Below are 26924 nucleotides of genomic sequence, written 5' to 3'. Positions count from 1 at the left end.
CTTTAGCCCATAGTTGTTTTCCACCCTTATGTTTGTCCATTCCTCAATACTGAGGATTTTAGGATGGTGATACCCACTCTGTTTCTGATTGAGAGGAGGCTTAGAGTCCATGGGGCAGATGGATGGAACTGTCTTGCTTGTAGTTATAGATACTCTCTGTTTTTTATGTTGGGCATTGTCCATCATCATCATTTTGTTAGTTGTCCTGGGTGAGTCCAATGAACTGGAGAGTAGGAGTTGGCTGAAACTGCTGAGATTCAGGGCTCATATGACAGCTGTAAGATTTAAGTCTCTGGAACGTATATTTAATGGATATAATGCTAATTATAGGTTCAAATAAAAGAGACAAAAAAGCCACATATAGGTAAATTATAAATGAGTCTACCTCTCCCATTGAGGAAAATAAATTCCAAGGTAAGGTGCAATGACAGGGTGCCTAATTCCTGATATAGTCTGCCATGCCTATAGTGTCTAGATGTCTCTAGAGCTCACAGGAGCACCCTTACTTGAGGCACTGTTTACTGTGGCATTCAGTGAGATTCTTCTGAGACATGCATAAGTGTAAACCTCTGCAATGACCTCCCAACTCAATTTGAAATCTCTTAGCTATAAAAATTCATTTGTATTTAATATTTCCCCCTTTCATCAAGGTCTTTTTCCAAATGCATTATCAGTTGGTACTTGGTAATAATCCTTGGTGCCAGGGAGGCTCATTCCCATGAGTCATGTTCCACACCAGGAGGGTAGTGAGTTTATATGCAGAGTTTGGCTTAGAGAGGTCACATTTGAGCAACAAAGAGGCTTTCAGAAGGTAATACCAAGCTGAGGTTCAGTTTAACAAGAACATGATGCATAACTACAAACCTAAATGTTAAGGGCATGGTATATTGGTCTGTTCTCCTTCACAAGGCACTCCCCATGTACACTAGTGATTCTTGCCACTCTATTAGAGACTGTATCAGGACTTTTCAGGATGGGAATTCAATATTCTTTCAGTTATTGTGTGGGTCTCCACCCACTGAGACACCACCCCATGACCACTTGAATATATCCATATTCTATAAAGACATGCCCCAAGTATACCCTCCCCACACATCCCCCCATCACTGACACCCCACACCAGTGATCCTCCCCTGCCACAGTTGTGACCCTTCTGCAATTCAAAACTCCCCCAAAACAAAGTAAAAAAAATAAATGAATAAATATAATAGATAATAATAATAAAAAATAAATAGAATACAAGAATTTTAAAAATAATAAAAATATAAGAAATAATAATTTAAAATTTTTCATGTCTTTCAACACCATAAGTTATGCTATCTTTTATACACAGTGACAGTTTCTTCTTTATGTTCCCCAGTGTCTTTTTTTTGCTTTATTTTCAAAGAAGCTTTAAGGTTACAGAAATGTCACATAAAAAATATAGGGGATTCCCCTATACTCCACCCCATCCCCTTCTCACATTTTCTCCTATTGATAACATCTTACATGAATATGGTACATTTGTTACAATTGATGAACAAATATTGAAGCATTGCTACTAACCATGGTCAATGGTTTACATTATGGATTACATTTTGTACCATATACTCTTATATGTTTGACAATATTAATAATTGCCTATATCCATCATTGCAAGATCGTGCAGAACAATTCCTATGCCCTGTTTTCCATCGATTCTTTTCTTCCCTCCTCCTTGGAACATATGGTAACTACTAAGTTTCAGTATTTGAAGAATAAGGTTCATAGTTACATGCATTAATATTAAGAGCTTGACATATCTGAAGTCTTCTTTTTTTAAAGTAAACATTTAGAGCTATCAATTTCCCTCTCGACAATGCATTCACTGCATCCCTAAGTTTGTTATGTTGTCTTTTCATGTCATTCATCTCAAGATATTTCCTAATTTTGCTTCTGATTTCCCATTGAGATTTTTTTTCACTAAAAAAAATCATTGAAGTATATCACTGATACATAAACAATAAGTGTATAGTAACAATTGTGAACGTACAAAACAAACATAATATCATAAAGGGCTCTCACCTCATCCTACCACCAGCACTTTTCATTGTTGTGAGACATTTGTTAGAAATTATGAAAGAATATTGTCAAAATCTTACTGCAGATTTTTAGTCCTTATCTTATATTTCGCATATTTCCCCCCAACCCACCCTATTCTTATTTTTAAATATATTTCTGTGACAGAAGTTGTAAACTTACAAAAACAATCATGCACACATGCAGAATTCCCATACAACATCCCTCTATCAACACATCACACCGTGGTGGAACAGTTGTTACAGATTTTAAAATAATATCATCAGATGATTACTGGGTCGTAGTGTATATTTGGCATACTTTTCCATGCTCCCCCATTATCATCATCACAGTACATCTTTGGCATAGATGGATGAATATTATTAATTTATCATTACTGTTCACCATAGTCCATAGGTCACTCCAGTTGCATTTTTCCCATGCTTCTCCACATTCCCATTGAATTTTTAAGATGTTGTTTAATTACCACATATTTGTGAATTACTGATTTCTCCCTCTTAGTGATTTCTAGTTTCATTACATTGTGGTTGAAGATTATGCATTGTATGATTTCAATATTTTTAAATTAGTTGAGACTTGAAGTTTGTGTATTCTGTTTTTGTAGGATGAAGTGTCTGTATATGTCTGTTATATCTCATGTTTAGGGAATCATTCAAGTCTCGTACTTCCTTAGTGATCTTCTTGCTAGGTGTTCTATCCATTATTGAGAGTATGTAGTCTCCTACTATTAATGAAGAATAGTCCATTTCTCCCTTCACATTTGTCAGTATTCACTACATATACTTTGGGGCTCTGTTGTTCAGTTCATATGTGTTTATAATTGTTACATATTCCTGTTGATGTGTCCCCTTTACGAGTATGAAATGACCATCTTTATCCCTTGTAACCATTTTCGACTTAAAGTCTATTTTATCTGATATTAGCATAGCCACCAATTTCTCTTTTGGTTATTACTTCCATGGAATATATTTTTTTCCAACCTTTTTTACCTTCAACCTACTGGCATCTTTGAATTTAAGGTGAGTCTTTTTTTTTTTTTTTTGAAGATATTTTTCTTTTTCTTTTTTTCTTTTTCTTTTTTTCTTTTTTTTTTTTATTTATTTTTTTATTATTGATTCTGTAAAAGTATTACATTAAAAAAATATATGAGGACCCATTCAACCCCACCCCCCCACCACCACTCCCCCCCCCAGCAACACTCATTCCCATCATCATGACACATCCATTGCATTTGGTAAGTACATCTCTGGGCACCTCTGCACCTCATGGTCAATGGTCCACATCATGGCCCATACTCTCCCCCATTCCATCCAGTGGGCCCTGTGAGGATTTACAATGTCCAGTGATTGCCCCTGAAGCGCCATCCGGGGCAGCTCCAAGTCCCAAAGACGCCTCCACATCTCGTCTCTTCCTGACATTCCCCATACCCATTAGCCACCATGTCCACTTTTCCCACTCCAATGCCACCTTTTCTCTGTGGACATTGGATTGGTTGTGTCCATTGCACCTCTATGTCAAGAGGAGGCTCAGATTCCACATGGATACTGGATGCAATCCTCCCGCTTTCAGTTGTAGGCACTCTAGGCTCCATGGTGTGGTGGTTGTCCTTCTTCAACTCCATCTTAGCTGAGTGAGATGAGTCCAATAAATCAGATTGTAGGTGCTGGAGTTGTTGAGGCTCAGGGCCTGGCTATCACATTGTCAGTTAAGGTGAGTCTTTTGCAGACAGCATATAGTCGGGCCATCCTTTTTTGTCTATTCTGCCAATCTCTGCTTTTTGACTGGAAAAATTTAATCCATTTGCGTTAAAGTCACTATTGATAATACAGGACCTTCTTCTGCCATTTTGCTCTTTAGCATATGCAAATCTTGTCACTTTTTTGTCCCCCATTTCCATTAATGCTTATGTTATATATTTATTTGCTTTTTTTGTGTGTTTTGCCATGTTGAATGCCTTCTCATTTCTGTGTACATATATTTTCCATCTCTTCTTTGAGCTTACTATCAGGATGAAATTTAACATCCTAACTATATAACAGTCATATTTGGTTTGATACCAGCTTAACATGCAGATATACTTTTCCCATACCCTCTCTCCAGACCATTTTTTGTACCTTGTTACCACTTATTTTTTAATATGTAGTATATTCAAAGTCATAGATTTCTCATTACTTTTTATGCATTTGCATTTTAGCACCTGTAGGAAGTAAGAAGTGGAGTTATATACTAATCTATACTATAATAATACTGAAATTTATAATTACACAAATGGTTGTCTTTACTGAAGGTCTTTTTATTTATTTATACTGCTTTGAACCACTGTCTAGAGTCCTTTCCTTTCTGTATGAAGAATGCCCTTTACCATTGCTTGGAGGGAAAGTCTAGTGGTTTATCTGGGAATGTTTTAATCTCTCCCTCATTTTTAAAAGAAAGTCTTACTGTATATAAAATTATTGTTCGGCAGTTGTTTTCTTTCAGCACTTTAAGTAGTGCACACACTGCCTTGTTGCTTTCGTAGTATCTGATGAGAAATACGCACTCAATTCAATTGAAACTTCCACTTTTTCTTTTGCAGTTTTCAAAACTCTCTCGTCCTATGCATTCGATAGTGTGATCAATATAAGATAAGATATATTTTTCTTTATATCCTGTTTTATATTCTCTGGACTTCTTGCATATGCATATTCATGTCTTTGCTAAGTTTGAGAGTTCTCTATCATTATTTATTTGAATATTCCTTCTGTGCCTTTATCTCTCTCTTTTCCTTCTGGAACTCCCATAATGCATATATTGGTGCACTTGATAGTCCCAGAAATGTCTTAGGCTATTTTTGCTTTTAGTAATTGGTTTTTCTTACTGCTTCTCAACCTTACTCATCTAAAGTGTCTTTTCTTTGATTGCATTGATTCTTTCTTCTGCCAGCTACAAAGCTGGCTACTCTTGACCCAGCCCCCACCCACCCCCCTGCCCTGGGCATTTTTCATTTCAATTATTGTGGTCTTCAAATTCCATTAATTCTGTTTGGTTCCTTTTTAAAATTTTCTTTCCCTTTATTAAGACTCTGATATTTCAAATTCATTGTTTTCCTGATATTCTTAGGTCTTTTCTGTATTTTCCTTCATCTTGAGCATTTTTTAAATCATTTTTTAAAAGATTTTATTCAGTATGTTCACGTTCTTGTCGTCATTGATGTTTTCTATACTTTTAACCTCTTCCTTTGGATTGGCCATCATTCCTTGTTTGTCTTATACTCTTTTTTTGCACACTCTACATTCTAAAACATTAACTCTGGTGTTTATTCCCTGAGATGTAGTTTTTTGTTTCTGTAACCAGTTGCTGATTAGCCACAGATTTTCTTGAACTTCATCCATTCTGTCAGGAGGCAAATGCATTATGCAAGGTTTTCCCTATCTTTCTGGGCCTGTATCTTTTACTGGGCTTTTGCTTGTTAGTAATTTTGGTATTCCTGTTCACAGGAATTTGGTTGTCCCCTCTGTTTCCCAGGAAACAATCCTTCTTCTCCAGCATGTTTGAAACTGGTAGGCCTTTGCCCAAACTGCTCAAAACCTCTATAGCTCCTTTTGTGTTTCAAGCTGCTTTTTCCTGGAAGGCAAATTCTGGGAGGTGGGTACAATGGAGACGTCTTTCCCAAGTCAGTCTTTTCTAGCCAAAACAGGACCAGAGACCCAAAGAGCATGCAGAACAGCTCCAAAGTGTCCTGGGGCATTAAGAGCTTCTTCAGTAGCTCCCCAAAGCTGACTTAGTCCTGCCCAGCAAATGCAACCCTTCAACTAGGTCTACCTCCAGCCTTGTAGAAGCAGCACCCCTGTTCAAGGAGGGTTGAAATAATGGCTGCCACTGCCTTTGTCAGGCACAGGATGAAACAACAGCTTTTGTTGCCTGTGTCCAGGGCAGGTTGAAACAGTGGCTCTGCCCATGTTCAGGGTGGTTTGAAGCAGTGGTTTCCCTTATAGCCAGGCTACCTGCAATTGGAATTCACTCATCAGAAGCTGTGATCAGTGATCAGCCATGTGCATCCCTGTTCTTGGGAAAGAGGATTTTTATGTCTCTTTTTGTCACCAGCAAGCTAATCAAGGGTGGACCTCATGGTAGCCTGCTCTGAGAGCAGATTGGGTGCTGGTGGCTGCTGCATGGAGAGAGCAATTTATTGTTCTTTATCTTTTTTTTTTTTTTAAAGATTTATTTATTTCTCTCCCCTTCCCCCTCCCTCCCCCCCCCCCCCCCCCCCCGGTTGTCTGTTCTCTGTGTCTATTTGCTGCATCTTATTTCTTTGTCCACTTCTGTTGTTGTCAGCAGCACGGGAATCTGTGTCTCTTTTTGTTGTATCATCTTGTTGTGTCAGTTCTCCGTGTGGGTGGCGCCATTCTTAGGCAGGCTGCACTTTCTTTCATGCTGGGCGGCTCTCCTTATGGGGCACACTCCTTGCACGTGGGGCTCCCCTATATGGGGGACACCCTGCGTGGCAGGGCACTCCTTGCGCACATCAGCAGTGCATGTGGGCCAGCTCATATGGGTCAAGGAGGCCCGGGATTTGAACCGCAGACCTCCCATGTGGTAGATGGATGCCCTAACCACTGGGCCAAGTTCGTCTCCCTGTTCTTTATTTATCAGCTTCTTCCTCTCACTCTTCTTTAGATGCTGTAAAGTGTGCTTATGGCTTCTAGAGTTTCAAAATAGTTGTTTCAGACAGTTCCTGCCTGTTTAATATTGTTTTTGTGGCAGGACTATATCCTGGAGTTCCCTATTCCACCATCTTCCCTCAGTCCTCTCTAGTCTCACGTGTTTTTAACTGCACTGGCACTCTTTTCACTAGACATTAAAAAAATAAACAAGGCCTATTCAAGTATGTTTTTTCAACCAACTTCTTTGTAGATACAGCATCCCTCTTCTCTTACTTTGTTTCCTAAGCAGCAAGTATGTTTACAAAGTGTAGCTATTCTTTTCCTCAAGGTGCATGCAGTAGTTAAGTGTTCCTCCAGGATTGTGTCTCATCTGTGTAGGTTCAAATATTTCCTGTGCTTAAAATAGCTGGAAGAGTGAGATTGAGTTTCATCGGACCATCTAAGCATGCTGGATGTTCCATGATATATTCCAGACTATGACCAATTTAAAGATATTTTATAGAAGTCTTCTCCAGTCTTCCTACCTACCAGCTCCTGGCCACAAAAGAGAGCTTAGTTTTCACTGATCCCTCTTTCCCAGTGTTGTATCAGAAGTAGGAGCTTATATAGGGTTATGTTCTCCAAGTCAGAGTGGGAACCCAATTTCTTTTGGATCAACTATAATTTACTTCCTCAAATAATAAAAATATAGTCAATTTAAACATACTTCTAACCACATGATATTGACATGAACAAAACTGCTTCTACTCTTTATTATGAATTTTAAACCAAAAGTACCTACTAAGTTGACTTTTTAGTGTCTTTTTCTAAAGAGAGAAGCATTATAATAGTCAACAGAAAGTTTATTTATTGACTCTGCTTTTCTTTTTCCTTATCCAGTATGGAATCACCTAATACTGAACCTACCATTTTCTCATGTTGCAACTACTTTATAATAGTATATAATGTATATAATAGTATATAATAGTATATAATGTATATTATAATAGATTAGCTATTATTTGTCTCATTGCATTCCTGGATTCATAGCTCTTACACATTCAGCAGTTCATACCTTCTTGTCATTGCTTGACTATTCCATCTACTGGGAGCACCCTTCTTAGTGATGGCCTCTTCACCCATCCTAATACCATCCTAAATCCACATTCTTCATTGTGGCTATTGATCCTTGTTCAGTTTGAAGTACTCTACACAAAGCCATTTGCACTTAGGGAGTCCACTAGCCACACTGGCCAGAGACTTCCAGTACTGTTTTGATAAGCAATCCATTAAGTTATTGCCATCTCAGAAGCCTTTGATTTGCATCACATGGATTAGAAAAATATCAGCTAATCTGACAAGTTATCTAAGTGGGTTCAGTTAATTGGAAGATGTTTAAGAAAATTTCTATTTTATGTTTTAATAATTAATAGAAGTTTCCCATTTTTGCTTTTTTTCCCTCCAAAATTGTCTTAACTCTTAATGAATCTTGATTTTCCACATGACTTTTGGAGCTTGTTCATCAGGTCAGCCTTCCTAATATCTTTCTGGTAATGGTGTTTGTCTATTAGAGGTGCATTTATAAATTATTTTCAAGGAATTGATACCTTTAGAATGCTAAGTCATGTATACACTGGGCATGTTATATCTCTCTGTACATACTTTTCTATCTTTTTAAGAGAATTAAACATTTTTCCAGAAAGATTTTGTGAATTACTTGTTTATATTACTCCTAGAGAATGTATAGCCACTGGTGGAATTGTAAATGCCGTGTTTTCTTTATATTTCCAATTAATTCTTGTTATTGTAAAGAAATAGTAGTAAATTTACATTTTATTTTTTTACCTGGCAACAATGCTGAACTTTTAATAATTAGTTGTTTCTCTTGTTTTTTCTATAACATTTGCAAGTGACACCATTTATGCCTTCCCATCTGGAAGGTAAGATTGATTGATTGATTGATTGATTGAACGTTTGCTAGAAGTCAACCTGTGTGATCATCTGAATCTGGCACATTTTTATGTAGGAGTTGTTTTGCTTTGTTTTATTTCATTATATCAGTTTCTTTAATGATTCAGGTTTTCTGTTTCTTTCTATATCAATTTTGCCTTGGTTTTTAAAAAGAACCTAGCCCTTCCATCTAGGTTTTCAAATTTATTGTTGTTAACATCTGTCATCATGTTATTTTGATTTTAAAATTTCTGTTTGTCACAATATCTTTTTATTTTGAAATTTTTTTGTTATTTGTAGTAATTTATCCTTCTTGTTGTATATTTTATTCATATATTCTCTTGATTCCTGGTAAATCTAACCAATAGTCCCTCTACTTTGTAGTTTTCCTAGAACAAATGTTGATTTATTGTCATTAATTTATGTATATTCTGTTTCACTAATTTCTGTATATCTTTTTCTTCTAATTAGGATTGGTTTACTCTATTGTCAATTTTTGCCTTCTTGAGTTTTACACTTATCCTTTCTATGATCAGACCTTTTAATTTTGTAATTAATATGTTCAATGCTCTGTTTTTCCTTTCAAAGACTGATTCAGCTGCATCTCACATAATTTACATGTAATGGGGTTTTTGCTCCCATTCAGTTCTAATTATTTAATACTTTCTTTTATGATCCCATTATTATTACAAAGCTTGTTTTTTCAGTCGCATGACTTTTAGTTTTCAGATAAATTGGAATTCAAAAGTTATCATTTCATTAATGATTTCAAATTTTATTGCATTGGAGTCAGAGAACACGGACTTTAAAATGTTGATACCTTGGATTTATTAAAGCTTCTTTTGTGGTCTAGTACAAGATCAGTTTCCAGCAGTATTCATGTGTGTGCAAAAACTGACCACTCTGGATATGCGCTTGACATAAAATTGTGTGCACATCAGTGAAAGTGGAAACATTGGCATGTGTCTGCACAAAAATACTGAAACAAAAAAAACCCCGTCATAATATTATCAGAACTCTGGAAAATATGCAAGGGTTAACAGCAACCAAGCAAAGGCTAATTCAAGAAAAAGGTGACTGAAATCACCATCAAAGAACTTCTGGCATCTTAACTTACTCTTGTTCCCTTTCCCTCTTCCCAGCTTAACAGGTCTTGAGAATGGCAGTCCATTTTAGTGGTCTGGATTCATGGTTCTGGAGGGAACAGAGATCTTGTTCTCAAAGAATTGTGTTTGTCTGTTTTGACTTGTCTAAGTCCATGAAGGACTAATACAAAGGACTTGCCTTTATTTTGCCTAAATTGGAGCACACTCAGAGCTAAGTAACTACACAGAGGACAGTACCTTGAAAACACTGACAATCAAATGAATTAGCTGCTGCTGCCTGGGACAAAGGTTATCAGTTGTCACAAACAGTAGACTCTGAAAAACCTGGGAGAAAAAGGGGGTGGTGGTGAGATACTTTGGGAATAAGAACATTGAAATGCTTCCACATATTCCAGATAACTTAGAAGGCCATGCACATGCCCAAAAATGGTGACATGCTTAGAAGATGCCCAAGAGGGCTAAACTCTTACCTCTCACTAACCTTCAGGCACAGCAGAAGCAAGAAGTGAAGGTGAAGGCAGAACTGTAAACTACCTGGATGAGTGTTAAGGCATACGCCAATACACAGAGTTCAGCAACAATGACTGAGATTGTTTTTTTCAGCTCTAGGCATTAAGGGAAATATCTTTTCAAACCACTAGTTGCCCACTAAACTAACAAACAGAGACTTTGATGAGTACACATGACAGAATAGAATCCTTAAAAAAATAACTTTGAGAAGTCACTACACAAACATCTACACCCCAGAAGCAGCAACAACCAACCTGGGGAAAGAGAAGACTCTGATTTATAATATTTATAGTGTCTAGTTTCCAAGAAAAAGTTATGAGGTATGAAAATAAAGGAGAGTTTCTTCACAGGGGAGAAAAAGGGAAGGAACAAACTGTCTTAAGGAAGACCAGAAAGCAGAATTATTTGAATCAGAAAAATAACTGAGATGAAAAATTCACTAATGGAGCTCAACAGAAGATCTTAGTAGACAGAAGAAAGATTTGGTGAACTTGAAGAACAATTGAAAATATCTAATCTGATGAGCAGAAATAAAAAAGAATGAATAAAAATGAACAGAACTCAAGAGACCTGTGAGGCTCCATCAACCAACATAAGCATAATCATAGTCCCAGAGAAAGAGAGAGAGAAAGGGGAAGAAGAATATTTGAAGAAATAATGATTGAATTCCCATATTTGATGAGTGATAAGGATATAAACATCCAAGAAACTCAATGAAGGTCATGAGATCCACGTTAAAAAAACATAATCAAGCTGTTAAAAGACAAAGAGAATCTTGAGAGCAGCAAGAGAGAAGCAACACTTCATATCCAAGGGATCCTTAATAAGATGAACAACTGATTTCTCATCAGAAACTATATATAGACCAGAAGGCAGTGGGATGACACATGTAAAATGCTGAAAGAAGATAACTCTTAACCAAGACTTCTGTAACCAGCAAAACTATTCTTCAAGAATGAAGGAGAGGAAAGCGGATGTAGCTCAAGCAATTGGGCTTCCATCTACCCTATGGGAGGACCTGGATTTGATCCCCAGGGCCTCCTGGTAAAGGCGTGCCTGTGTGGCGAGTGACACAGCAAGATGACAGTGCAACAAGAGATGCTGGAGAGAGTTAAGGCAAGACACAACAGAAACCAGGAACTAAGGTGGCACAAGTGACAGGAAACCTCTCTTCCACATCAGAGATCCCCAGGATCAAATCCCAGTGAAGCCTAGAGGAGAAAACAAGAAGACAAAAAAAAAAAAAAAGAAGCTATCTTGATATTAATTCAAAGTAGATTGTTATAAATTTAAAATGTTATTGTTTCCCAAGTATAGCCACCAAGAAAATAACTAAAATGAAAAAAAAAAGAGAAATGAAAAGGGAATAAGCATGGGATACTATAAAATAACGCAAAGAATGGCTATAATGGAGTATGAAGGAATAAAAAGAAAATAAGACATATAGAAAAAAAATAGCAAAAAAGCAGCAGTAGATCCTCCCTTATAAGTAATTCCATTAAATGAAAAATGGATTAAACTCTCCAATTTAAAGGCACAGATTGGCAGGATGCATTAAAAAAATATGATCCAACACTATGCTATTTATAATAGACTCAGATCCAAAGACAAATAAGTTGAGAGTAAAAAGATAGAAAAAGTTAGTCCATGCTAATAGTAACCAAATGAGTGCTGGCATGGCTATACTAATATCAGACAAAACGGACTTATGGTGAAAAATTGATATGAGGGAGAAAAATGGATGTTGTATATAGATTATGGAGTCAGGTCAATTCATCAAGAAGATAAATCATTCATAAGCACCTCAAAACCGAGGTCCAAATGATGATGGACAACCTCCATCCCCAAAAAACAGAGTATCTACAACTGTAAGCAAGATAGTTCCATCCTTCTTCCCCATAGAATCTAAACCACCTCTCAATCGGAAGCAGAGTGAGCATCACCATCCCCAAACCCTCAAGATTGAGGAATGAACAAACATAAGGGAGGAAAGCAACTAGGGACCAAAGTAGACTTATCATTATTCTAGTAATGGAAGAATTTGTAACATTGATATAAAGACAATGATCACAGTTTCTGAGGGGAGGGGAGAATAGGGGCAACATGGGGCATTTTGGGGATATTGGAATTGTTCTGTATGACATTGCAATGACAGAGGCCAGTATACATTTTGTCAAAATCTATAAAATTGTGCAATACAAAGTGAAAACCATAATGTAATATTAGTAGCAATGCTTCAAAATGTGTTCATCGATTGTAACAAATGTACTATGCTAAGGAAAGATGTTAATGTGGGAAAATGTGAGAGGCGAAAGAGTGAAGTATATGGGAATCCCCTATATTTTCCATGTAACATTTATATAATCTGAAGCTTCTTTAAAAATAAAATAAATCTTAAAAAACCTAGACAGAAGGTCAGAGGACTTGAGCAATATTACAGACCAACTAGCCCTGCCAGACATACAGAGAACCCTCCATCCAACAATTGCATAATACACATCTTCTCAAGTATACCTGGAACATTTTCCATGATACACCATTCTTAGGTAACAGAATAAATCTCAATAAATTTTAAAAGTTTAAAATTATACAAATTCTCCAAACATAATGGAATGAAACTAGAAACCAATAGTGGAAGGAAAACTTAAAATTCATAAATATCTGAAAATCAAGAGAATACTATACAACAATTAATATAAATACAGATATACACAGCAGTGTGGATGAATCTCACACAGTTAATGTAACTTAAAGAATCTCAGAACAAAAGAACATGTATGGTATAATTGAATTTTATATAAATTTCTAAAATAATAATGTTTAGTGCAAGGGTAATGGTTATTTGGGAGAAAAAAGAAAAATGATTGAAAGGTGATACCTGGAGAGCTTCTGGGGGGCTGTCAGTGTTCTGTGGCTTGATCTGGGTGGTTTTTTCCCCATTATTATTTGAAAATAATGGGAAATAATACTTCAAATTAATTGAAGTACAATAAATGGCATTGTTTGAAGTATACAGTTCAATCAGATTTATCCATGAAACCATCACTATAAGCTAGAAAATGAACATTTCTGTTACCCTCAAGCATCCATTAATCTTTTTGTCATTATAGATTAGTTTTCATTTTCTAGAATTTTATATAAATGGAATCATATAGTATGTACTCTTTTTTGCCTGGCTTGTTTCATTCAGCATGATGATTTTGAAATTCATCTGTTTGGTTATATGTATCAAAGTTCACACAACAAAGTTCATTCCTTTTTATTGCTAGGTAATATCTCATTGTATGGATACTTACCACAATTTTTTTACCCTTTCACCAACTGATGAACCTTTGGATTGTTTACAGATTTTAGCATTAAACATTAAACTTATGGGATGCAGTGCTTTGAGCAAAATTTATAGCTGTTCTCATGTACATTAAAGAAAAAGAATCTCAAATCAATAATAAATTTATACACAAAGAAACTAGAAAAAAAGAAGAACAAACTAAACCCAAAGCTCATATTAAGAAGAAAATAATAAAGATAAGAGCAGTGATAAATGTAGAAATACAGTAGAGAGAAACCAGAAGTTGGTTCTCTAGAAAGACCAACCAACAAATATTAGGTATACTAAAAAGACTCATATTAGTAAAATCAGAAATACAAGTGGAAATATTACTACCTACCTTTCATATATAAAGAGGATCATGAGATTACTGTGAACAATTGTGTGCCAACAAATTGGATAACCTAGATAAAATGGACGAATTTCCAAAAACACACAAACTACTGAAATTTCTCAATAAGAAGTAAAAAGTATGAAGAGACCTATAACAAGTAGAGATTGAATCAGAAGTAAAAAAACTTCCCAACAAAGAAGAGCCTAATTTCCTGGCTTCACTAGTGAATTCTACCAAATATTCAAAGAATTAACATCAGTCATTCTCAAACACTTCAAAAATTAGAAGAGAAGGAAACACTTTCTAACTCATTCTGTGAAGCCAGCATTACCCTGATACCAAAACCAGGAAAAAAGACAATCACAAAGTAAACTTTGCCTTGTGAATACAGATGCAAAAATTCTCAAAATACTAGTAAATTGGATCCAGTAGTATATTAAAAGGCTTATATACTTTGACCAAGTGGGATTTATTCCAGGAATGCAAGGGTGGTTCAACAAGTGAAAATCCATCAATGTAATATACCATATTAATGGAATAAAGGGGAAAAAACACATGGTCATCTCAATTGATATATAGAAAGCATTTGACAAAGCCCAACACTGTTTCTTGGTTGAAAAGAAAGCACTCAACAAATTAGAAATATAAGGGAATTTCCTCAACATAAAAAAGAGCATTTAGGAAAAACTGCAAGCTAGCATCAAAATCATAAAACACTGAAAACTTTCTTCCTAAGATTAGGGACAAGACAAGGATCCTACTTTTATCATTTCATAGTTCCATATACATATAGAGAGAAGTACTGTCAGGGATAGTTTGAAGTATTCCCTACCTCCTGATTTTATTTTCTTTCATAACACATTTAGAGACATAATGCACATACCATACAATTCATACATGAAAATCGTATAATTCAGTGACTTTTAGTATATTCACAGAGTTGTGAAATATCACCACAGTGAATTTTAGAACATTTTCATCACCCCAAAATGAAATCCTCATAGCCATCATCCCTCAAGGCTCCCTCCTTGCCCTCAACTGTAGGCAACAACTAATTTACCTTCTGTCCCTATAGACTTGCTTATTACAGAAATTTTATGTGAATTAATTCACACAATATATGTTCTTTTGCAACTGTTTTCTTTTTCAGTGTTTTCAAGGTTAATTCATGTTGTCACATCTATCAGTGCTTTGTTTCTTTTTTGTTAACATTAATCCATTGTATAGATGTAGTGCATTTTGTTTATCCATTCGTCAGTTGAAGGATATTTAAGTTTCTACTTTTTTGTCATTTCTATAATAAAGCTACTGTGAGCATTTTTGTACAGATTTTTCTGGATGTATGTTTTCATTTCTCTTGGGTACATATCTAGGAGTGGAATTACTAGGCCGCATATAAACTCTGTTTAAACTTTTGAGGGGCTGCCAGACTGTTATCCAAAGTGGTTATACCAATTTACATGTCTACCAGCAGTGTATGAGGGTTTCAATATCTCTACCTGTCCTTTTGGTTATAAATCTTAGTTAAGCGTGGTATCTCATTGTGATTTTGATTTGCATTCTCTGATGGCTAATGACTTACTGCTAAATGTAGGTTTTATACTTAATATTATATAAAATTGTGGAAAAATTTATAATATGTTTATGTATTGTACTCCAAATTTCCATAGGTAATCATGTTATCAGTATTTGAGAATCAGTGTTTTGAAATGTGCAGAATACAGATAGACTTTTGTCCATGTAAAGTAGTAGCCCACCTCTTAGGGAAGAGGGATTGTTGGATTTTTTATTTATGTGGGCATTTTTCTCTTTCTACAGTTAGAGGCTTTTCTTCAGAAACTGAATTTGAGAAGTATGTTAAATATGATATTGCATCTCTTAACGTGCTGGCTGCCATTGTTTTTGACTGCAACTTCAAAAACAGCAATGATCCCCTGCCACTTCAGGTGAGAAAGGTTTATCTAAAAATCTCCTAATTATATTTCCAGAGTCTAGGTTTGTAATGAATTAGATATTATTAACCATATTTTATAAATAAACTCACTTTCTCAAGATCATTTTACTAGTATACAATAGAGTAAGAATATGAATCTAAATTTTAGTAACTTTAATGCCTGTGCTCTTAACTGTATGTTATGCTGATTAGGGCAGAACTATATCTGCCAGCACAAGGACTTATAAAATAGAATCATGGGACTGGCTGCTCTGAAAAGTCATCTTTGCATTTTTCCCGGGTTTAGTTCCCAGCTTGCCATGCATTGCTGCCATGGATACTGGCAACTTTATAGCCAGAGTCCCTGAACTCTCACTTTCTTTTTAATCCGTTGAATTAGATCACTGGTCTGCACCTAAATCATAACCAAGGACTTAAAGGAAAAGAAGGAAGTTGTGGAAGAGACACAACCGCTAATGGGAACACTAATGAGGAGAATGGGGAACAAGAGACTGACTAAGAGGTAGATAATGAAGAAGAAGGTGGGAAGGAAGATGAGAAAGAAGGACATGCTGAGTAAGAGGGTGGAGATGAAGATGAGACTGAGGCATGGAAGTGGACTTGGCCCAGTGGATAGGGTGTTCGTCTATCACATGGGAGGTCCGCGGTTCAAACCCTGGGCCTCCTAGACCTGTGTGGAGCTGGCCCATGTGCAGTGCTGATGCACACGAGTGTCCTGCCATGCAGGGGTGCCCCCTGCGTAGGGGAGCCCCACGCGCAAGGAGTGCGCCTTGTAAGGAGAGCCACCCAGCACGAAAGCAAGCGCAGCCTGCCCAGGAATGGAGCCGCACACATGGAGAGTTGACAAAACAAGATGATGCAACAAAAGGAAAAACAGATTCCCGTGCCGCTGACAACAACAGAAGCAGACAAAAACAAGAACACACAGCAAATGGACACAGAGAACAGACAACTGGGGGAGGGGAAGGGGAGAGAAATAAATAAAAATAAATCTTAAAAAAAAAAAAGATGAGACTGAAGCAGCTCCGGGTAAATGGGCAGCTAAAGATGATGAGGATGAGGATGTGGACCCTAAGAAGCAGAAGACCATTGAGGATGACTACATAGCAAAAGAGGAAAAGTTAAACTTAAATTTAAAAAGGCCATCATGACTTGTTCACCCTCCACATGTCTTAGAATCCAAACGTGGTTACCTTCCTGTAGAGGAGCCCATCACCCATCCACTGTGGGCACCCACAGATGACACATATTCTCCACTGCCCAATCAAAACCATAACATGAATATGTAAAAGAAGGAAAAGAACAAAAACTTCCAAAGACCTGCTTTTTTCCTTCAAAGTACTTTAAAAGTGAAAATTTGTTTGTATATTTATTCACATTTTATATTTATGTACATATTGTTAGGGGTCAGCCATTTTTAATGATCTTGGATGATCAAATCTGCTTTCAGAGTGTTGAATATCTTAGTTCTGGCTTTACTTTTGGTATGATCATGTTCATTATAATGCCAGAGAAGGAAAAAAAACTTGTAAAAACAGCAATAAAAAAAAATACAATCTTGTTCCATCCCTGTAACTTTTTTGTGTGTGCACTTAGCTGTATGAGATGGTTAAAAAGTCCAAAGATAAAAGGTTTCTCTTTTTTTTCCTTTTTTATTTTGTCTATGGAGTTTGATGTATGTTTGAAACAGTGTTGTCCAACAATAAACCAGAATTTTATTTTGCTGAATTCTAAAAAACAAAACACACAAAATTATGGGAAACTGACCACTAAAAATAATGGTTCTGGTTCTGCAAAAGATGGTGAAACATATAAACATCTATACAGATAGAAAAACTGAATGGTATAGAGCATTATGCAACTTCACTAACAGAAGAACAGCATGAAAATCTCATTATTTAAATGAAACACATAATTTAATTCCCTTCGTGAATCTCTAGAGAAAAATCTTAGGCTCAGCCAGTTTGATTCACAATTAGGACATCTGTAGGCACTGACGAGGAATCAATCTGTTTCTTGCAGGTAGGAGAGGAAAGGGCAGTGCTTTCAACTCGGTGTTTCTTTAATAGATCTTGTAGACATACTATTCTGGAAGTGATGGAAATAAATGATTAATCCTTAATATCTAAACAGAGGCAAATCCTATTTTTAGGATATAAGTGTTTTTTAGTAGAAATCAGGATCAAGGAAAACCACTGGTATGATAACTGTTTATTCTGTCCGTCTGTCCTTCCTTGATCCCATTCTTCTATACCAACTTCCCTCAATTTACTAACTCAACATTATCCATAGGCTGGTGCAGATTTAGCCTCAAAAGTATGCATTGGTTCAAAGTATCTTCAATGCAGTTTCAAGTTGTTGCCAAATATTTAAGCTAGATTCCTGACCCAAATTTCCTCAGTTTATTTGCCCTGGTGCTTGGTCTCTTTTCATGGTTTTCAAAACAAATTTTATGGCAACGGACTTGGCCCAGTGGTTAGGGCGTCTGTCTACCACATGGGAGGTCCGAGGTTCAAACCCCAGGCCTCTTTGACCCATGTGGAGCTGGCCCATGCGCAGTGCTGATGCGCACAAAAGAGTGCCATGCCATGAAGGGGTGTCTCCAGCGTAGGGGAGCCCCACATGCAAGGAGTGCGCCCCATAAGGAGAGCTGCCCAGTGTGAAAGAAAGTGCAGCCTGCCCAGGAATGGTGCTGCACACACGAAGAGCTGACACAACAAGATGACGCAACAAAAAGAAACACAGTTTCCCATGCCGCTGACAACAACGGACAAAGAAGATGCAACAAATAGACACAGAGAACAGACAACCGGGGTGGGGATGGGGAAGGGGAGAGAAGTAAATAAACCTTTAAAAAAAAACAGAAAAATCCACAAAACTTTATGATCTGTTTGTGACTTCATGGGCAACATAGACTTTCTACTATCTACTAGCTTTTCCCTATTTTATCTGACTTAGTTGATGCAATCTTGTTTATTCACACAGTGCCCCAATGATTCCATCTAAACCTCAGTATGATCACACCACTGTCCCTATTAACAGACTTCAGTGGTTTCCCATTGCCTCAGGTTCACATCCAGAGTCCTTTGTACAATGTATATGGTTATCAGTGTCCTGGTACCTGGATACTTACCCAGTCCCATTTCTGCCACTCCTTTCCATACTTTATTTTCCAGTGACATTTAATTGCTAGCAGTTCCCTGCATGTACCATGTTATTTCTTCCTTCTGTGCCTTTAATCACAATATTTTTCTAGTGTAGGGTTGGTACTATGACTGCCAATTCTAAGTCTCTTCTGACCACATTCATCCCTTCCTTTTCTGTCCTTTGATAATAATCCATGCATGTCTATTAGATTTCATGTGGGAACATAGTCACTATTGTAGTACTTCAGCAAAGAAATTATAATGTAAGGAGGTATTTGTACATTCCCATTTTAGATTTTATTTACTTTTGAACAGTACTTCAGAGTCTCTAACTTGCTTACAGTTGGGCAAACCAGACTCTTCATAAGAGATCTGAGTCCTGATTGTTGCAATGCATATTTACTGTTAGTGGATAAGTAAGCACCAAGAGGTAACCCAGTGAATCCCACAAGTTTCAGACATACTCTTCTTTGCTTTCATCGTATAATGACCACACAAGCCTTTCATGTTAATCGTGGTTAATTTCTCCTCTCATGTGGTAATTCTTATATTTGGTAGTGAACAAGTATGAATAGCCTATATATTCAAGTAATAATCACACAAGCTGTGGTGGAAACTTACTGTGTTCCATGTTGGACGTATCTTCCGCCCACCATCCCCACCCAAGGAAACAAGGCCTTTCATCCAGCACAGCCTAAAGTTGTGGGAGTAGGAAGTGTATATTTCACAAGTAGGTCTCTGGAAGTGATGGTAAGAAGAGTCAATTCTACTTAGAAGCCTTGTTCACATACCCTTATTTTCTAGCTATAGAGGACACAGAGCCATATGCAGTTATTTTTAATTGTGTATACTCTATTCTGTAGGATGATGCCACAGATTTACAAGCTGTTATTTCCAAGCTGGTACTGTAGTTGAAATTTAATAGACCACTTTTTCTCTCTCTCAGGCCTGTAGCTCTTAAGTGGTGTGGAATATGGTATGAATAACAGATCTAATAGGTACCCGTTATTGCACATTCACTATCAATGAGGTCTTTGCCTGATGCACATTGTATGCCTACATGCATTCAATCATTTCTCATGCTCTGGACTCCATTCAAAATTGTCACTTGATAAATAGATCTGACTAAGTATGGAATATGCCAACTCCCAATCTCAAAGAGGCCCACCAAATGCAGTGCTTCTTTCAAGTGGTTGGAAGTAGAGTATGCACAAATTATTCTTTAATGTAAAGGCATGTCTTGGCATGCCTTACACCATTGAACCCAAGAAAACGTCACCAATTAGCAAGGCCCTGAATCTTTATAGGATTTGTCTCTCAACCTCTGGTAGGAAGTTATCTTATCAGGGTACTTCAAGTACTTGTCATTTCCAGTTAATCAGGACTAAATAGCATAATGTCATCTCTTAAAGGTATATATGCAAACACAAAGGATTTAGAATATCAAAAGCAATTTTAAAAAACTTAACGAAGTTGGAGGTTTTCAGTGCTTTTAAGACTTACAAAGAATTGAGGTAGGAAGTGGACTTGGCCCAGTGGATAGGGCATCCATCTACCAAATGGGAGGACCGCAGTTCAAACCCCGGGCCTCCTTGACCCATGTGAAGCTGGTCCATGCACAGTGCTGATGTGCACAAGGAGTGCCCTGCCATGCAGGGGTGTCCCCGTGTAGGGGAGTCCCATGCACAAGGAGTGCACCCTGTAAGGAGAGCCACCCAGCACGAAAGTGCAGCCTGCCCAAGAATGGTGCCGCACACAAAGAGAGCTGACACAGCAAGATGATGCAACAAAAAGAAACACAGATTCCTGTGCCGCTGACAACAACTAAAGTGGACAAAGAAGAACATGTAGCAAATGGACACAGAGAGCAGACAACGGGAGGATTGGGGGGGAAGGGGAGAGAAATAAATAAAAAATAAATCTTAAAAAAAAAAAGAATTGAGATAGAATTGAGAGCACAAAAGTAGTCCCTCTTTTATACAGTCATATGAATTTTAAAGGCACCAAAGAAATCTGATGGGAAAAAGAAGATATTTTCAACAAATAGTGCTGTGGTAACTAGATATCCATGTGGAAATAATAAACCTTGAGTTTACCTCGTACCATACAAAAAACTAACTTGAGATGGATTATAGATTTAAATGCAAAAGCTAAAATTACAAAGCTGAAAACATGGGTCAATATCTTCTTTATTTGGAGGTAGGCAAAGTTTTTTAGAAATAGAAAACAATAACCATAAAATAAAAATTGATAGATTAGCTTTTACCAAAATTAAAAACTACTCATAAAGACACCGTTTATTCCCCATCTAGATAAAATGGCATAGACCCACTTTTCCATGTACTTCCCCTAAACACAACTATAATTATGGAAATAATGCTAGAAACAAACAAAGGAGAAATTGGCAAGGTGATAAGAAGGCAAACTAGTGTGGGACCCCCAGGATTAGAGAAGCAACTCAGTAATATGCATCTTAAGTACCCCCAACCAACACAAGGCAACCCAGATATCTCTTTCCTCTCCCAGATCAAATGGGAGACTCTGACAACATCAGGTGAGCCTGATACCACTGGCAAGAGAGATCCCACTGACTAGCATCCAGAAGGGCTCCCTTCCCCACCAGCTCTGAGACTCTCTTCCCCTGAGGAGACTTTGTGGTTGATGGGCAGGCAGGACCAACAAAACCCAGCCACAAAAAGTGGCCTTAATAAGATGAAGTGCTTACCTCTCATCAGAAACCACAGAGGAGAAAAGAAAGTGGTATGATGTATTTAGGGTACTGAAAGAGAAAAACTGCCAGCCAAGAATTCTGTATCTAGCAAAGCTGTATTAGTCAACCAAAGGGGTACTGATACAAAATACCAGAAATCTGCTGGCTTTTATAAAGGGTATTTATTTGGGGGTAGGAGCTTACATATACCAGGCTATAATGCATAAGTTACATCCTCCATGAGAATCTGTTGCCACATGTTGCAGCAAAATGGCTGCCGATCTGCAAGGGTTCAGGCTTTCTGGGTTCCTCTCTTCCCAGGTTTTGTTTCTTTTCAGTCTCAGGGTTTCTTTCTTCCCAGGGCTTACTTCTCTCCAGGCTCAGGGTTCCTCTCCTCCCGGGGCTTGCTTCTTTTTCCTCTGTGTGCTTACTTCCCTGGGCTCCAGCTTAAGACTTCAGTATCATACTTCAACATCAAAACTCCAACACCAAAAACCTCCAACTCTGTCCTTTGCTATGTCTTTTATCTGTGAGTCCCCACCCCTTGGCCCAATCAAAGCCCTAATGATGTGGCCCAATCAAAGCCCTAATCATAATTTAATCATGCCCAGGTACAGACTAGTTTACAAACATAATTCAATATCTATTTTTGGAATTCATAACTATATCAAACTGCTACACTCCACCCTCTGAATTCCCAATAAGACATTACAATATTAAAACACACACACACAAACACACACTTAAATCAGTAACAATACAAGTACTAAATCACATTATAATCATTTTAAAGAAATACAGATTGTCTTGGGGCAAAATCCCATCTGCTGTAAACCTCTGAAATTTGCAAAACAATTTATCTGCTTCCAATACACAAATGGACAAAGGGTAAACATTTTCACTATAAAAAGGAGAAATTGGGAGGGAAACATGACCCAAAGTTTTTCTACAGTTCAGTAGACTTGCAGGGCATCCTCTATTTGACTTCAAAGTTTGAGATTTATTCTTAAGATGATGGTTTCTTTTCCTTGGGGCCTTATGGGAACCCACCCTTTCCACCGGCTTGCCCAATGGCCATTTACTTGGTTCTACCCTCCTCAAGCATCTGGGTGTCGACCAAGATCCAGACCTCACACTAAAGAGCATTGGGGGATTGCCACACCTTACCCAATCTTTGAGTTAGATACTTAACCCCCCTAGTACAGTGAGGCGAAGGCAACATCCTCCCTAACCTTTGGTATACAGAGTCAACCCTCTCAGAGCAATGAGTCGACTACCTGGTCTTCCCTAATCCATGGGGTCAGGCCTATGAGGTGCTGAACTTAACCGCCCAAATCCTTGAGGAATGTGCTCCACCCTCTCTGTACCCTGGGGCAGCAAAACTCTCCCTGAGCATTGGATAGGAACATCCACCCTGTTCAACTGCTGGGACAAACTTACCCTCTCTGTACACATGGGTGGGGTTTTTCTCTTGGCCCAAGGTGAAGTCTTAATTCCAGATTTCGGCTTCCATGATTTTCCTCTTAAAGCTGTTTCTCCTTTTCATGTCCCTTTTAGTCCAAGCTGACAGTGATTTTGTTCATATAGCTCTCTCAAAAACTTTGTTGATTTAGCATTCATGAAGCAGGGGTCCAAGCCATCAAACAGTAAGACTTTCCACAGGTCTTTCTGACATAACTGCATCTTCAATCCTGATTTACAAGCTCCAAGTTTAGTTAAGTCCTCCAAAGGGGCACTTTCATCTGGGAGCTTGATTTCCAGAGGCTTGGAATTTCCAGAATCAGTTTCTGTTTTCTTCGTGTCTAACAGTTCAGTCCTCAGTATATCTCTCTCATCTAGCATATTGCTATAAACTTCAAGCAGAAGCCAAGCCATGTTCTCTGAGTTTACTTTGGAAATTTCTTCAGCTAAAAGCCCAGGCTCACCATTTTCAAATTCTGCCATCCATAAAACACCAGGAGTTAATTTTGCTAAGTTCTTTGCAACTTTAAAACACAGATTGCCTTTCCTCCAGGTTCCAGTAATAGTTTAATCAATTAACTTCTAAGGCAACATAAAAAGTCTCTTTAGCAGCCATATTGTTATCAACAGTCTCTTCGAAGCAGTCTATGCCTTCTCCATCAAGCACTTCATAATCCTTACCCATTTATTAAACTATTCCAGCATTTTGCCTTACCCATTTATTAAATATGCCTTACCCATTTATTAAACTATTCCAGCATTTTGGTAATTACAAAAGCACTATCCCATTCCTGGTACCAAATTCTGTATTAGTCAAGCAAAGGGTGCTGATGCAAAATACCATAAATCCGGCTTTTATAAAGGGTATTTATTTGGGGTAGGAGCTTACAGATACCAGGACATAAAGCATAAGTTACTTTCCTCACCTGATTCTATTGCCATGTGTTGGAGCAAGATGGCTGCCAACATCTGCAAGGGTTCAGGCTTCCTGGGTTCCTCCCTTCCAAGGTCTTGCCTCTCTCTGGGTTCAGAGTTCCTTTCTTCCCAGGGCTTGCTTCTTCCTGGGCTCAGGGTTCCTATTTTCCTGGGGTTTGCTTCTGTTTCCTCTGTGAACTTACTTCCCAGGGCTCCAGCTTACAGCTTCAGCATCAAACTTCAACATCAAAACTCCAACACCATAAAATTCCACCTCTGTCCTTTGCCATGTCTTTTATCTTTGAATCCCCACCCACCAAGGGTTGGGGATTCAACACCCTACTGACATGGCCCAGTCAAAGCCTTAATCATAATTTAATCATGCCCAGGTATAGACCAGTTTACAAACATAATCCAGTAGCTATTTTTGGAAATCATAACTATATCAACCTGCTACAGTTGTCCTGCAAAAATGAGGGTTAGTTCAAAATCTTCACAGACAAATGAAAATTGATAGAATATGTTACCATAAGACCAGAATTACAAGAGATACTAAAAGGAGTGCTAGAGCCTGAAAGGAAAAAACAAGAGCAAGAGACTTGTGAAGAGAATAGAAATGGAGATTTCTAGGAAGGGTAAATTAAAGGGTATAAAGACAGTCAATAGTAAGATCTGACAACAGAAAGCCAAAGGAAAAAATGGATGAAGTCACTAATGCCTTTACAGCAGTAACATTGAATATTAATGGCTTGAACTCCCCAAGCAAAAGACAGAATGGATAAAAAAATATAAACCACCTATATGTTGGCTACATGAAATTCACCTCAGACATAAGGACACAACCATGTTAAACTGAAAGGTTGGAAAAAGATATTCCATGCAAATAGTAACCAAAAGGAAAAAAAAAAGCTGGAGTAGCAATACTAAAGTTGGACAAAATAGATTTTAAATTCTTAACTGTTATAAGGGATAAAGAAGGTCATTATATAAAGGGGGCAATTCACCAAGAAGAAATAACTATACCAAATATTTATGCACCTAACCTCAATGCCCCAAGATACATGAGGCACACATTGGCAATGCTGAAGGGAGAAATGGATGTCTCTGCAATAATCTTTGGAGACTTCAATACACCACTCTCAGTATTGGATAGAATATCTGAACAAAGGATAAGTAATGAAACAGAGAGCTTGAATAATATGATAATTGAAATAGATCTAACAGACACTGCTCCCTAAAACAGCAGGATAGTCATTCTTTTCAAGTGCTTATGGATCCTTCTCCAAGACAGACCACATGTTAGGTCAGAAGACAAGTCTCAATAAATTTAAAAAGATTGAAGTTATAGCTCTTAGTCGTTACATTAAAAAACAGTGGGGGGGAAAACTATAATTGACAGTCTAACTGCACAACTGAAGGAACTAGAAAAAGAACAAACATCCCAAACCAAGCTAAAGGAAAGATCAGAGCAGAAATCAATGAAATCGAGAACAGAAAAACAAGAGAGTCAATAAAACCAAAAGTTGCTACTTTGAGATCAACAAAATTGACAATCCCTTAGCTAGACTGACATAGAAAAAGAAAAGAGAAGATGCAAATAAATAAAATCATAAATGAGAACAGAGTAGTTATTAGCTAAAGGGGAACTGATATAAAGTACCAGAAATCTGTTGGCTTTTATAAAAGGTATTTATTTGGGGTAAAATCTAATAGTTACAAGGCCCTAAAGAGAACAACTCAAAGTTGCTTTCTCACCAAAGTCAATTGCCACATGTTGAAACAAGATGGTCACTGATCTCTGTGAGTTTTCAGCCTTCCTCTGTCTCAACTACAAGCTGGCATAGGGTTTGTTTATATCTGGGCTTCCTCAGCTCAGCTGCTGTATTCTTTTCAGCTGCAAGTTATCATGCAAATGGCTTCTCTCTCTTCCTGGGCTGCAGAATCAAAGTTCTCCTACCATGTCTATGGAGCTCTCTTTCTCTTTTTCTTATGTATTTCTGTGTCTTCTTCAGTGATTGCCCATTTATGTCAACCCAGCAAGGGGGTGGAGACTTAACCTGAGTTACACCCAACTGGCAGTCCAAGCCCTAATCTTAATTTAATCAAAGACATCTCAGCTGAATCTAATACAATCAAAGGGACTCAAACTAGAAGAACAGACCGTTTTACAAGTGTCATCACTTCTATAAATAATATCAAACTGCTACATGGTACATTACCATTCATCCTGAAGAATGACAGTGGAGGAGACAGAGGACAACTGTATAGCAACAAATTTAGACAACTTAGATGAAATGGACAAATTCCTAGAAAAACATGAACAAACTACCTGACTCTAGAAAAATTGAAGAAAAAACTGACTCAGCAGACCAATTACAAGTAAAGATGTTCAATCAGTCATCAAACACCTCCCAACAAAGAAAAGCAAGAGCCTAGGACCTAAATTCTACCAGTCTTTCCAAGAAGAATTATACCAACCCTACTGAAACTCTCCAAAAAAAATGGAAGAGTAGGGAATACTGTCTAATTCATTTTATGAAGCCGAAATCACCCTAATACTAAAACCAGATACAGATGTTATAATATGAGAAAAGAAAATTATGGACCAATTCCTCTAATTTATATAGATGCTAAAACCCTCAACAAATGCTGGAAAATTGAATCCAAGAGCACATTAAAAGAATTATACACCATGATCAAGTGAGTTTTATCCCAGGTATGCAGGGATGATTCAACACAAGTCAATTAAAGGGAGATCCAAGGTGGTGGAGTGGGAACAGCAGGCTGCACCCTCTTCCAGAAACTTTGGGAAGGTAGGTAGGTTTACTTG

General features: G+C 37.5%; 1 protein-coding gene across 1 annotated transcript in view; it reads left to right on the top strand.

Moving 5' to 3' along the window:
* Positions 1 to 26924, top strand: part of LOC139437434 (phospholipid-transporting ATPase ABCA3-like) — a 150685-nt gene that overhangs the window by 20413 nt on the left and 103348 nt on the right. The window contains exon 3 of the mRNA XM_071211468.1: positions 15727 to 15854. Coding sequence (XP_071067569.1) covers positions 15727 to 15854 — 128 coding nt within the window. The remainder of the gene's footprint in view (positions 1 to 15726; positions 15855 to 26924) is intronic.

Source organism: Dasypus novemcinctus, chromosome 23 (assembly GCF_030445035.2).
Source record: "Dasypus novemcinctus isolate mDasNov1 chromosome 23, mDasNov1.1.hap2, whole genome shotgun sequence".
Taxonomy (NCBI): Eukaryota; Metazoa; Chordata; class Mammalia; order Cingulata; family Dasypodidae; genus Dasypus; species Dasypus novemcinctus.
Note: the sequence above shows the minus strand (reverse complement) of the source record. Positions and strands in the feature narration are given on the sequence as shown.